The sequence below is a fragment of the Psammomys obesus genome, unplaced genomic scaffold, assembly GCF_907164565.1.
Source record: "Psammomys obesus unplaced genomic scaffold, mPsaObe1.curated_primary_1811, whole genome shotgun sequence".
NCBI lineage: Eukaryota > Metazoa > Chordata > Mammalia > Rodentia > Muridae > Psammomys > Psammomys obesus.
Window position 1 is genome coordinate 3,952,903 of NW_026592636.1, and position 13,181 is coordinate 3,966,083.

The following is a 13,181-nucleotide window of genomic DNA, read 5'->3' on the forward strand; positions in this document are numbered from 1 at the left end:
TGCCAGGTCCATTTTACAGAACAGGAAACTGAGGCCTAGAGAGGGTAACCTCTTGTTTAAATGCTAGTGGTGGGCTGCAGAGATGGCTCAGAGGTCAAGAGCACTGCCGCTCTTCCAGAGGTTCTGCAACCGCATGGTGGCTCATAACCACCTAGAGTGAGATCTGGTGCCCCCTTCTGGTGTGCAGGCACACATGCAGACAGATTAGTGTTAACAGAATAAATAAATCCAAAAACAAAACAACCCCAAAACCAAAACCTGCCAATAGCATGTGGACTTACCTGTCCCCAATTCTCACTTATTATTGCTCTCAGCTCTCATACTGTGGAGGTAGGTTTCTGCTTCTGGGCACTGAACCTTAGGGGGAAGCTGCTTGGGTTAGGCCAATAAGACCCAGAGCTAGGACTTGGTCTTCCCACACCCAGTCCAGCCTCATCAACACTGTGCGCTTGGGTCCTTGCAATAGGGCATATCAGTCGGTCACTGACCCATGGCCGTCTGCCCTGGTGGCCAGGAATTTCCCCAAATCCGACATTGCTGGACTCTGGAGTGCACTGTTTTCCCAAAGTTTATTTTTGGAGTGGGGAGGCGGCCCGGGCTACACAGTCGGCCTCACCAGGGTGCTGCTTGCTATTTTTCTGTTTACTGTGCATGCTGCTGACTTCCGGCCTGGGTGAGTGAGTGACTCAGCCCCCTCCGGGCCCCATCAATCCCAAGCTGAGAATCTTTACGAACCCTGTGTAGCATGTGACTGCCCCGCAGGCCTCGGAAGGGCAGGGGAGGTGGGGCCAGAGCCAGCCTGGAATGTTGTTCTTGGTGTTGCAGGTCTCCAGCAGAGCCATGGCCACCTCAAGAGCGGGGACCACAGCTGACCCATTTCTGTACCCCAGACTCTCAGACTGGCGCCAGCTGTGGTTCCGGATATTATGTCTAATTGACAGCCTGGCTAGACAAACACAGGGGGAGAAAGAAAAGGATAGAATGAAGAAGAGAGGGAGGAAAGCACAGAAGGAGGGAGAGGGGGCAGGAAGGAGGAGGAGGAGGAGGAGGAGGAGGAGGAGGAGGAGGAGGAGAAAGGAAAGAGGATTGAAAGAACCAAATGGCTGAGTGTTGCGGCACATATTTGTAACCCTAGCACTCAGGAGGCAGCAGTTCTCTGTGAGTTCAAGGCCAGTCTGGTTCTACATAGCAGGTTTCAGGCTAGTCAGGGCTACATAGTAAGACCTGGCCTCAAAAAGAAATAAGTACGTAAATAAGCAAACATCCGAGATGAAGGATAAGTACAGAGAACATGTAACCAGAGGTGGGGGCGTGTTCTGCAGAGAGGTCATTACCCTCCCGCCTCTGCTTGCTCCAAGGATGGATCCAAACTTTCTGGCCCCTTTTCTGGCCCTCTTACCCTCCCCTGCCGCGAGGCTTCTCAGGCTGTTCTGATTGTTTGCTGCCACCGTGTGGCCACTCTGCTCTCTGCAAGTCATGGACTGCGTTTTTCCCTGCGGTTCCTGGCTCGAGGGTACGGGGTGTTAGTGGGGCTATGGGGAGCCTTGGCAGGGTGCACATGACCCTAGCCTTTGTTATGCGCACTTCATAACTTCCCTCTTTAGTCTCAACCATCAAACTTCAGCTGAGCCATTTGGCTCAGCCTGGCCTGTGCCACTCTGTGCCCTCACATGAACTGAGCACCCACTGTGTGCTGACATTTGCCACGTGACCTTTCATTCTGTCCTTTGAAGTACAATGATTCCTATGCACCTTTGAAAAATGGAGAAACAGAGGCTCAAAGAGAAGAGATGGTTTGGCCAAGGTCCAGTTGGCAGTTGGAGAAGCTAAGCCTCAAATCCAGGCATTGAGTTACAGAGTTTGTTCATACTGAATTCTCGAAGATTATGCCAGAGTGGTGATGAAAGTCTCTAATCACAGCATTTGGAAGTGGAGGCAGGAGAAATAGGAGTTCAGGGTCATCTTTATCTACATAGTATTTTTTTTTTCCGGGAAGACAAGGTTTCTCTGTGTAGCCACAGCTGTCCCAGACTCACTTTGTAGACCAGGTTGGCCTTGAATTCACAGAGATCCACCTACCTCTGCCTCCCGAGTGCTGGGATCAAAGGTGTGCACCTCCACCGCCCTGCTCTTTCTGTTTTTTTTTAAACAGGGTTTCTCTATGTAGCTTTGGCTGTCCCGGAACACGCTGTGTAGACCAGGCTGGCCTCAAACTCAGAGATCCTCCTGCCTCTGCCTCCCGAGTGCCGGGATTAAAGGTGTGCGCCACCACTGCCTGGTGAGTACCCCTCATTTTGAGTACTCTTTAAGGAACCCCAAACCTAGAGAGAACTGCATGGCCAGCCCTGCTGACCCCTCCCTCTCTACAAGGATGGTTGTTCACTTCTCTTACAGGTCTTCACTTCCCCCTGGGGGAGGCCTGCTGTTGCCCAGAGCCCTTTTCTCGCTCCCTCCCCTGCTGGCAGAACAAGGAACTACCTCTCACTTGGGATGCTGGAACCTCCCCCTCTCCGCTCCCCCACCCCACCCCCATCCCCATTTCCCTCAGCCTGTTCAGTCTCTGCCAGGCTAAGTTTCGGTAGACCTAGGACACCAGTCTGTGCTCTGTGACCTGTGACCTACTGGAGATTCTGGGAATTTAAATTTCTCTTTATTCTTATGCTGGGTGGTGGTGGCAGCACACGCCCTTAACACCAGAACTTGGGAGGCAGAGGCCGGCACCGCCTGTTTTTTTTGGGGGGGGGGGCTTTGTTCTTGAGAATTCCATACAAGCATACAACAAATACAATCAGATCCACCCCCTTTGCCCCTCACTGAGACAGAGGGAATTCTGAGCTAACTTGTGAACTCCCAGGGGAAAGGAAGAGAGGCAAGGATGAAGTCTGCTGGGGTTTGGAAGGTTCTCGGTTGCCCTTCAGTGACTTTGGAGGAATTGGAAAAAGGGCAGTGTGTGCTAGGGGCCAAGAGCACAGGCTCTCCAATCACATAGCCTAAACTTGAATTGTGACTGTGACTTCCTGCCTGTGTGGTCTCAGGCCTGTTACTTAACTTCTCTGAGCTCTGGTTTCTACGTCCCTACGCCACAGTTGCCTGCCTTTAAGTGCTGCTTGGCTGCAGGCTGAGGGCCGATTCTCAATGATCTTGTAAGGAAGGCCCTTCTCCCCTGTCTGGCCGATGCTCTGCCTCCCTGATCTCTGTTTCCTCCCCCTGCACTAGCAAGGCAGAGAACTCTGCCCAGTGTTTGTCCCTCCTGCCCTCCTCTGATGTTCTGTCTATTGGGAACACTTTTCCTGCTGTGCATATTGAAGACTCAACTAAGAGTTACCACCAGGAAGCCTTTCTTGATTTCTCCCACCCCTGCCTTCCCCTACCAGGGCTGGTACCGTGGTCCCTCTTCAGAGCTTCCCAAGTAGATCCAAGATGGCTCCCCTTGCAGCAGTGGAAGAAGGACAGCACACAGTGCCCCTAGGGGGCCCAAGGTCTAGGTCTGTTCCCAGTGTAAAGAGTAAAGTGACTCAAGGCTGAGCAGGGCACCCTGTAAGCCCCCTTCCTGTCCCAGTTTTATTTTTGTTCAAGAATCATTCCAGACAGCACTCTTGGTTCCCACCACGAGCCATCCTGGCACACTGTCAACGTTTCATGCAGTATAGAAGGAAGGAGCAAGGGGATGGAGGCTGGGGGATGTGGTCAGCTCTGCAAAGACGTTGGATTAGAAAGAGTCTGGGGCTCCCAGATGACAAGGCCTGGCCCAGCCACCAGTAGCCCCGGCCAGTTTTCACCTGTTCATAGGGGCCACAGGATGAGAAGCCCGGCTCCAGCGGGGTCTAGATGTGGCAGGTGGCCTGCCTACAGTCCTGTTGATCTGGGTCCCTATTCTAGCCACCCTTCTCCTTGTCACTGACCCAAACTGATCAGACCTGCTTGGAGCTAGGTCTCCACGATCATTAGGGCCAAGGACTAGAGGGTTACCTGAGCCCCATTCCTACCACCCCCAGGCCCACTATCCCTTTAAATGTGCAGGTGCCAGAGAGAAGGAGCCAAAAGCTGCCACTTCTCTGGGACTGCCTTTATGGCAGGACAGCCACCACCTCCCTTATGACACCGGGCGGGGTCTGTGTGGTGTGATCCTCTCACTGACTGACCAGGTGGGAGCCCAAGAACGATTCTGGTACATCCCTGCCCCCTGCTTCTGAACACCATTTCCCCCAGAGTTCCTACTGGCTCCAGACTAAGGCTGGCTAACCCTGCTGTCTCTGTTTTAGGGGAACTTGACCTAAGTGACCTAAGAGTATTCCTAGGGTTGCATTTAGACCTGCCTGACAGCTTCAAGAGAGACTGGCCTGGAGGGACACCAGCCAACACCAGTGGATCTGGGATTTGCATTGGATACAGGGGCCTGGATCTGGGCCCCTGGGGACTTCGGGTTCTCTCAGGGATGGTCAGGGAGGCCTTCATGTGGCCCATGGGCTTGTGCTGACTCTGGTCTCCTGGCGTTTTCTTGTCCCAACTGCAGTGTGTAGAGTCTGTGTTCGGGATGGGCTAGTTCGTGTCCCTTTTTATTGGTTCACTGTTCACCACAACCTCCACTACCCCCATGGTAAAGGTGGGGTGCATTTTCCTTGTTCAAGAGATCCTCCCTGCTCCCCTAGACCCCAGGGCTCCTTCCCACGTTCATTTGCCTGAGCTGTTACTTGACACTGAGTCCATCAACCTGGATGGGAGAGGAGCATCTTGACTTCCTGGCATCCTGGGTACTGCATCTTGGTAATGTTGGCCCTGTTGGTATAGGCACCAGCCCCTCAAGACTTATTAGCAGCTGGCCTCTAGGAGAATGGCAGAAGGGGAGTTGGCCATCTCTGAAGCCCACGTCCCTTTGCAGGCTAAGGGACATACTTCCTAAGGTTCTTTAGTACACAGTTGTTCAGTCTGCTAGGTCTCTGGCCAGCTGCAGGTAGTCCTCTGTGGGGAAATTACCCTGGGTCCCCAGATGAAGAGCCACACCCCTTCTCCCATGACAGTCTGGACAGAGGATCCAAGATGGCTGACAAGGACCCCCCGGGAGGTGGGGCAGCCCCAGTGTCCACAGCTCCAGCTGACTATGGAGAGGGCATCGCTGGAGAGAACTGAGATGGTACCAGGATCCGGTGGCTCTGCTGCCCACCTGGCCTGTCTCTGCTGTTAGTTTCGCCGGACTGGATGCCACATGGACACAGGCCTGCGCAGCGTGGCCAGCATCTGGTTCCAGTGTGTAGTGCCCATGCCACTGGCCGCTGGCCCAATGATGACGTGGCCCACGTTGTCCCCACGGCCGTCACTGCTGCTCTCAGCCACTGTCACTCGGAGAGAGAGGTCCTGGGGAGAAGGTGACATGAAAGATTGGGACCAGGAGCAGCTGAAGGGTTCTCCCTGGCTCCAAAGTTCCAACCTGAGAATACCAAGCCCTGTAAGGTGTGTACAGCTCTTGGAATCTTCCCGTCTGACTTGGGATAAGACACTTGTCCTCAGAGGGACAGCCTCAGAGGGACCCAGCTCTGATGTGATCTCACTAAGTGATGAAAAGTGACAGTTCCAGCAGGATTCAAAATCTATCTCTCACTTCTTTGTCCCTCAACATTTTTTTTCCCTTGTGATTTATCTTATTTTTTGAGTTTGAAAAGATGGGTCAGCATTAAATACACTCGCTGTTCTTGCAGAGGACCCTGGTTTGATTCCCAGACCCTCTGTGGTGGCTCAGTAACTCCAGGGTATCTGAACCCTCTTCCAGCCTTTGTGGGTACCTGGCATTTATGTTATACACAGACATACTTGCAGGCAAAATACCCATACACAAAATAATATAAACTTTAAAAACATTTTATTTTAAATTATGTATGTCTGTATTGGGGAGTATGTTCATGTGAGCACAGGTACCCATAAGCAGTTGTGTAGTAAGAATTCTGGGTTTTTAGTTTCTTTAAAACACACAGAAATATAAGAACACGTTTTCATCTTAATTCCAGACATGGGGATATGGGGCTGCTTTGCAACAGGTCACCGTGATTTGCCTTGTGCTCTAGCAGGGCATGTTTTTGCCAGCTGCAGATAGTTTCTGCAACTGTGTGACATTTGGAATTCTGGGAATTTTTCAGAGGCTAAATAAATACTAGCGCTCTGATGAGAAGGTTGTTTGCAGTTTGTTAGTAGTTGTGCTCAAAGAAGAAGAAAGAAGAAAGAAATTAGATTCACAATCCTGGTATCTCTCTCCCCCTTCTAGCCTTCTTTCTAGTAATAGGAGGTGGAACTGGGTGATGAAGGGTGGGAAAAAGAAGAACCCTCGAAGTAGGTTAGGGTTAAGTAAGGGACATATTTGAGATGTTAGCTCAACTGTTCTTACCTAGTCCCCCAGCGGCTTCGTTTTTGGAGACTGAAGAGAAGTAGCATTGTGGCAAACAGGGCAAAAGCGGGGGTCAAATGGGTAGACTGTCCAGTAAGGGAAAAGGCCAGCAGCCAGACACGCTGGGATGTTGTCTGGATTCATAGATTTGGGACACCCAAAGTGAGGCTGACATCCAGCTTTCAAACTACAATGGCTGGCAGACTAGACCAGAGGTCCAGTGGTCGCCTGGCATACACAGAGCCTCAGGTCCATCAGCAGCACTGACAAACAAACATGGCTGCTGCTGGGCATGGTGGTGCACACTTGTAATCCCAGCACTCTGGGAAGCAGGCAGATCTCTGTGAGTTCAAGGCCAGTCTAGTCTACAAAGTGGGTCCAGGACGGCTGGGGAGATGGCTCAGCGATTGAAACAACTGACTGCTTTTCCAGAGAACTGGGGTTCAATTCCCAGCACTCTGATGCCCTCACACAGACATACATGAACATAAAATAAAAACAAATAATTTTTTAAAAAGGGAGAAGAAAGGGAAGTACTTAAGGGGCAATAAACACACACACACACAGAGATAGAGGAAGCAGTTTTACCAGGAGAATTTTACACAGAGAGGTTGAATGAGAGAACAAGCTAGACACAGGTAGAGACAGAATGAGAAGGAGCCAGGAGATTAGAGCAGATTGCTGGGGTTACTCTGAGGCCAAGCAGAGCAATTTAGGGGCCAAGAGAGAAGCCAGGTTGAATAAGTCAGCTGGGAGAGGAGTTTGAACCAGAATAGCTGAGCTGAACCAGCCAGCCAGAGTTCAGAAAGAACAGGAAAGGGTGACTTCATTCAGCACTGAGTCTTAGAGACTGAAAACATTCTAGGCCTGGGTTAGATGTGGAGACTAGAGTTCCAGGACGAGGCCTAGGATAGCAGACAGAGGCAGTAATCCTCTGAGACAACAATTGAAACAGGTGAATAAAAGTTCCTTTTACAGGTATTGGAGAGATGGCTCAAAGGTTAAAAACACTGGTTGCCCTTCCAAAGGTCCTGAGTTCAATTCCCAGCAACCACATGATGGCTCATGACCATCTATAGTAAGATCTGGTGTCCATTTCTGCTATGCAGGCACACATGAAGGCAGAATGCTGTATAAACAATAAATAAATCTTAAAAATCTCCTTTTACAAAAATCCCCAGGAGGTGGGCCCTGCACAGTTCCTGAGCTGTGGGGCAGACTTTAGCTCAAGAACTAAAGGGATTTTTTTTTCCTTCTCTGTGTAGCCTGGAAACCTGCTCTGCAAAACCAGACTGAGCTCATAAAGACCCACCTGACTCTGCTGCTACCACCTGGCTCTAAAGGACTTCCTTCCTCCCTTTCTTTCTTTTCTTTTCTATATATGAATGTTCTATCTGCATGTGCACCTGCATACGGAAGATGGCATTAGATCATATTATAGATGGTTATGAGGCACCATGTGGTTTCTGGGAATTAAGTTCAGGACCTCTGGAAGAGCAGCCAGTGCTCTTAATGGCTAAGCCATCTCTGCAGTCCCTCTAAGGGACTTTCTTATTGTTAGGTAGGCCTAAGGATGGAAGGAGACAGAGAGGAGGGGGTGAAATCCCCACTCTCTGACTGATATGCCTTAAACTGTATGCTCTGTGGTTCACCTCCCTGAGGTCCAGCCCCAGTAGTCTGTGACATCCCTGTGTTGGGAGGGTTCTCCCAGAGGCCCGTGGTCCTCTTGAGGTCCTAGGATGAGAAGATCCCAGCAGGGTCCTTGCAGTAGGAACTCTGAAGACTTAGTCCTACAACCCAGGGCCCTGGGGCTACCTCTGGCTCATGGTCAGTCAGAGCTCCGCTGAGCTGTCTCCTTCTGTGGAATGCCTCCCCACCCCATCTTAATGCTGGCAGCTCTGAAGCTCGCAATGCGGTTTACAAAGTGGGGACTTCCCTGCCTGTCCATCATAGGCATCAAGAAAGCAGTGTCTGGGTCCCCAGCCTCACCACAGTGCTGGCACGTAGTTTCAGGCTCAATCAACCAGAAGGGGGTTGGCTTGAGGCCCCAAGAGGCAACATTGGAGGAGAGCAGTGGCCCGGAGCCCTGTTACTATCCAGCCCAACTCACCTGCAGCACAATGGCTGGTACAGAGAAGATCATGGCTTCATTAAACACTGGGTTCGGGTCGTCCTTCTTCACGGCCGTCTTCTTCTTGCTCATCTTTCTCCCATCCTGCAGCAGGTATACTTTGACGAAAGGATCTACAGGCAGGTAGGCCGGGTGAGGGTCAGTAACGCCCTTGCTTGGCATGACCCTGTCTCCTCTGGCTCCACCCACTGCCTTCAGTTCCCTGACCCTTGGCTCTTGGCATTATCTCTAAAGTCCACTGCTTGGTATTTACTTATATTAAGAAATGGGATCTCGCAGTGTGTTCTACGTTGGTTCTAAATGCTCAGGCTGAAGGGATCCTCCTGCCTCAGACTCCCGAGTAGCTGATGAAAGTTGCAAGCTACAATGCCCGCTTGTATCAATGCCTGCAGAGTTTAAGAGAGGGTGTTAGAGAGCTGGACTTATAGGCAATTGTAAGCTGGGAACCGAACTCAGTCTGCCCGAATATGTGCCTGCTCACCAGAAGAGGGCACCAGATCTCACTATAAATGACCATGAGCCAGGATGTGGTTGCTGGGAATTGAACTCAGGACCTTTGGAAGAACAGCCAATGTTCTTAACCTCTGAGCCATCTCTCCAACCCTGTTTCTTTATTTTTGAGACAGAGTCATGCTATGTAACACGGATTGGCATTGATTTTGTAATCTTAGTTCCTCACCCTCACTGATTGCTAAAAAGCCACCACACCTGGCTTTGCTACTGGGCATTCATTGATCAATATTAAGAGACAAGGTCTCTCAGTATGTGTTTCAGGCTGGTTCTGAACTCCTAGGATTAAGGGATCTTCCTGCTTAGCCTCCTGAGTACCTGGGCCTACAAGAGCATAGCACCATGCATAGTTTCCCATGATCTTAGGATGACCTTGAATTTCTGATTCTCTACACATCCCGAGTGCCAAGATCACAGGCATGGGTTACCATGCTGTGTTTTGTGCAGTGCCATCACTGAACCCAGTGACAAGCACCCAGTCAACTGAGCTACATTCTCCAGCTCATCGATATTATTTAAAATCCATTTCACAGTTGAGAAACTGAGGCTCTCATGGCCGGTTGAGAGAGCACAGCTCCTGTCTCGGGCGGCCACTGCACTTTTCCCTCACACGGGTTCCATGAGGCAGCAGACCAGATGCTTCTCGTTCTATTAGCAACCTCAGCGCAGATGGCAGAGCTGAGGCACTGAGTGCTGACACAGCAGAGCCTAGCAGCATGCAGCCCTGAGATAGCAGGTCTCCCTACTGCCTGGGGCTCTGGGCTGTCAAGTCTGATAGGTCCCTGCATATCTAGGGTGTCAGGTCCCACATGGCACCTACCTCAAGGGGTGGGGCACTGCTCCTCATTTAAAGTCCTCTGGGTTGCTTCCCTGTCTCTGAGCTCAAGTTCTGACGAACGGATGCTGACCCTCCATTTCTTGTCTGGTGCCACAGCACAAATGTTGCCTCCTGCCCACAGGTTCCATCGCCCTCCCCTTTATCCCACTCTCCACACCCCGGGCTGCTTGTCACCCTCCAGGGTTCTGTTTCTGTAGCTGACTCAACCTTTCCACCATGCTTGGCTCCTGAGCTTAGCTGCAGCCCCACGGGCTCTGGCCCTGTGCCCCATACTTGCTCACAATCTGACAGCTCCCCCTGAGCCTAGTCCCTCACCCGCTGTGGTCTTGTCATTGGTCCAGATGAGATTCTTGGCTTTCACCACAACCACAGTCAGCCGCTCAGCTGTGGGCAGGTAACTGAGGGACAGCAGGATCTCTCCCACAGCATCGGCGGCCTGTGAAAAGAGGGATGGCTCAGGAGTCCCCTGCCCTCCAGGCTTCAAGGGGCCCAGGGAAAGGTGGACACTCCCTTCTCCACTGACAACACGCTGCTCTTAAACCTAGACATCAGGCTGACAGGATGGAGAAAAGGACAACCCATCCACCCACCCCTGCCATACAAGGGAGCATGCTCAGACACTCCGTTACCCTAAATGTGGGGACACCATGCCCTGGAAGGAGGCCCAGAGGTCACCTGTCAGGTGCTTCAATCAGATGCGGTTTTGTTCCCCAATTCTGAGCCAAGGAAAACATTCTATGACTAGTGCATAGAGATCCAACCTGACAGCATTTGCTTAAGCAATAATGTTCCCCGGAACCATTACAATGATAAAAGTAAGTGTCAGCTTGGCCTGTCTGAAATAACCCGCTTTGGGGCCAGAGCTGGGCACCCCTAACGGCAGCTTAGAGGAGCAGAGCCTCCAATGATTCGGTAGTAAGTACTGAGACACTGGGCTGGAGAGAAGGCTCAGAGTCCTGGGGGCTTTTCCAGAGGGCTCAGGTTCAGTTCCCAGCACCCATATGGCAGCTCACAAACATCGGTAACCCAGTTCCAAGGAAGTGGACACCCTCTTCTGACTCCCGTAAGCATGAGATGTGCACATGGTACACATACGTACATTCAGGCAAAACACGCATAGAAAAGCAAACAAAGTATAGAGTAAAAATACGTAGCTGGGAGGTGGTGGCACACACCTCTAATCCTAGCACACTCAGGAGGTCCTAGGCCAGCCTGGTCTACAGAATGAGTTCTAGGATATCCAGAGCTACACAGAAAAAGCCTGTCTCAGAAAACCCAAAATAAGCAAAAAATAAAGAAGGAAGTAAAATAAATAAACACTAAAAAAATAAAAAAATAATAAGGACTGTGAAGAGGGCTAGAGAGGTGGCTCAGTGGGTAAAAGCATTTGCCATTAACCCCAGTGACCTGAGTTTGATACCCACAACACACAGGGTGAGGAAGAGAACCAGCTTGTAGAAGACAAGTGGCCTTCTGACTTCCACATGCATTCCCTCTGTATATGCATGCCTGCACACACATGAGCACAGAAAACACAATCGGTAAATAAATAAATAAAATAAAAAAGAGCTGTAAACAGTGGTGTCTATAGAATGCATTTGTCACCTCATTCGATGAGTCACTTCCCTAGAGTGTGGCTTGGAACAGAGAAACTGCTCTCCTAATGCTGTTGGGATCCGGGTTAAGGGACAGGACAGGGGTATTTTCTCCTCTGGTGAACCCATAGGCCGAAGCAGTTGGTACCTTATTCTGGTCCTGTAAGTAGAGCCAGCCACTGAAGGGCTGCAGCGGGAGGTCCAGAACGGACAGCTTCAGCTCCACCACCCCGGTGCTCACATTCCGCTCATCCTCGTCGATGCCAAACACAGAAAACCTAAGGCTCTTCTCCTCCAAGGCTGTGGGATCCAGGGGGACAGAGAACTTCTCATCGAAGAAGATGGAATAGGCGTTCCTCTGGATCTATAGAGAGAAGGGGTCGTGGAGGGGCGTCCTGGTACCCACTGCCTCATCTGGTCCTCTTTTTGTGGCTCAGCCTTGAAGGCTTGTTTATTTAATTTTTGTTTGTTTGTTTGTTTTGTTACTGGATCTCCCAGTGCTCAGGATGAGCTCCTGCTCTTCCTGCCACTAACTCAAAAAACACTAGCATTACAAGGTTGAGCCTCCACACTGCATCTCCCCCTCTTTTCTTCTTCCAAGACAGGGTCTCCCTACGGAGCTCTGGCTGTCCTGGAGCCCACTGTTTTGCCCAGACTAGCCTTGAATTCACAGCCATCTTCTTGTCTAGGCCTCCAGAGCACCAGGATTACAGTATGAGTTGACCACGCCTGGTAGTCCTGAAAGTCTTTGGTTGGTGTTGTTGTTTGATTGGTTTTGAGACAGGACCTCATGTAGTCCGAGACGGTCTCAAATTCATTACGTAGCCGAGGATAACCTTGCGTTCCTGAGCTTGCTGCCTCCATTTCTCAAAGGTTGAGGTTACCGTGAAGGTTTAAAAGCTTCAGTGTCCCCTCCTAGGTTATGGTCAACTCACTGGCCTGGCATTAGAAGCTTCCATAGTGAAATCCTAGAAATCCTCCTCTTTGTTCCTCCTCACTAGATCCTGTAGCCGAGCAGCAACCATCTCTCCTGTCTGTACGACTTAGCACAGCCCTGGGGCAGGCATGCATTGGGAGCCAGACAATTGTGTGTGAACAACCATTAATACCACAGCGCCCTGCAGAGCCTTTCTGGATTTTCAGGGTTGGATGGATGGATGGGTGAACGGATAGACAGATGGATAAAGTGACTAGGCAGGGCTGGACGTGCCTCACTCCCCAGATCACTCCAGCTTTTTGGATGCCATTGGCCTCCTTCCAGGAAGCTGTGGGCATGTGAGGCTCCACTTGCCCTTCTGTGGGGGGCCATCTGAGTCACTGTGCAGCGGCATTTAGAGAGCAGCTCTCATCCCCAGCAGGCACCTTCCCTGAGGTTGAGGGGGTTGCTTGTCCTGGAAGCAACACCCCATGCCCACAGTTAGACTGTTAGGGAATGATGTCATGAAGCCTGTCTTCCTAGGGATAAATCCTACTATCCGCAAGCTACATTGATCTCACTCTTCTGTGTCTGCCAGGCTCTGGGAAGGTTCTTCCTGTAGCCACTGTACCCCAATATGAAAAACTGGAGCCATGTTGCCCACACAGTGCTCTGCCTCAGACCAAGCTTCTATCTACCATTGTCCCTCCTCAAGGGACATGTCCTGAGTCACCCACACGGCTCAGGCCAAGAGCAACATAATGTGTATCAGGCTTGATGGCAGCTCTTCATGGTCTAGAAAACTGTTCCCGTTCCTA

General features: G+C 51.0%; 1 protein-coding gene across 1 annotated transcript in view; it reads right to left on the reverse strand.

Annotated features, from left to right (window-relative positions):
• Positions 1-3,547: 3,547 nt before the first annotated feature.
• The window catches only part of Syt12 (synaptotagmin 12), a gene marked incomplete at its 5' end in the record, with an annotated part of 15,359 nt that continues 5,725 nt past the window's right edge, over positions 3,548-13,181 (reverse strand). Inside the window, 4 exon segments of the mRNA XM_055614648.1 lie at positions 3,548-5,352; positions 8,484-8,617; positions 10,168-10,288; positions 11,596-11,811. Of these exon segments, the coding sequence (XP_055470623.1) occupies positions 5,179-5,352; positions 8,484-8,617; positions 10,168-10,288; positions 11,596-11,811 (645 nt within the window).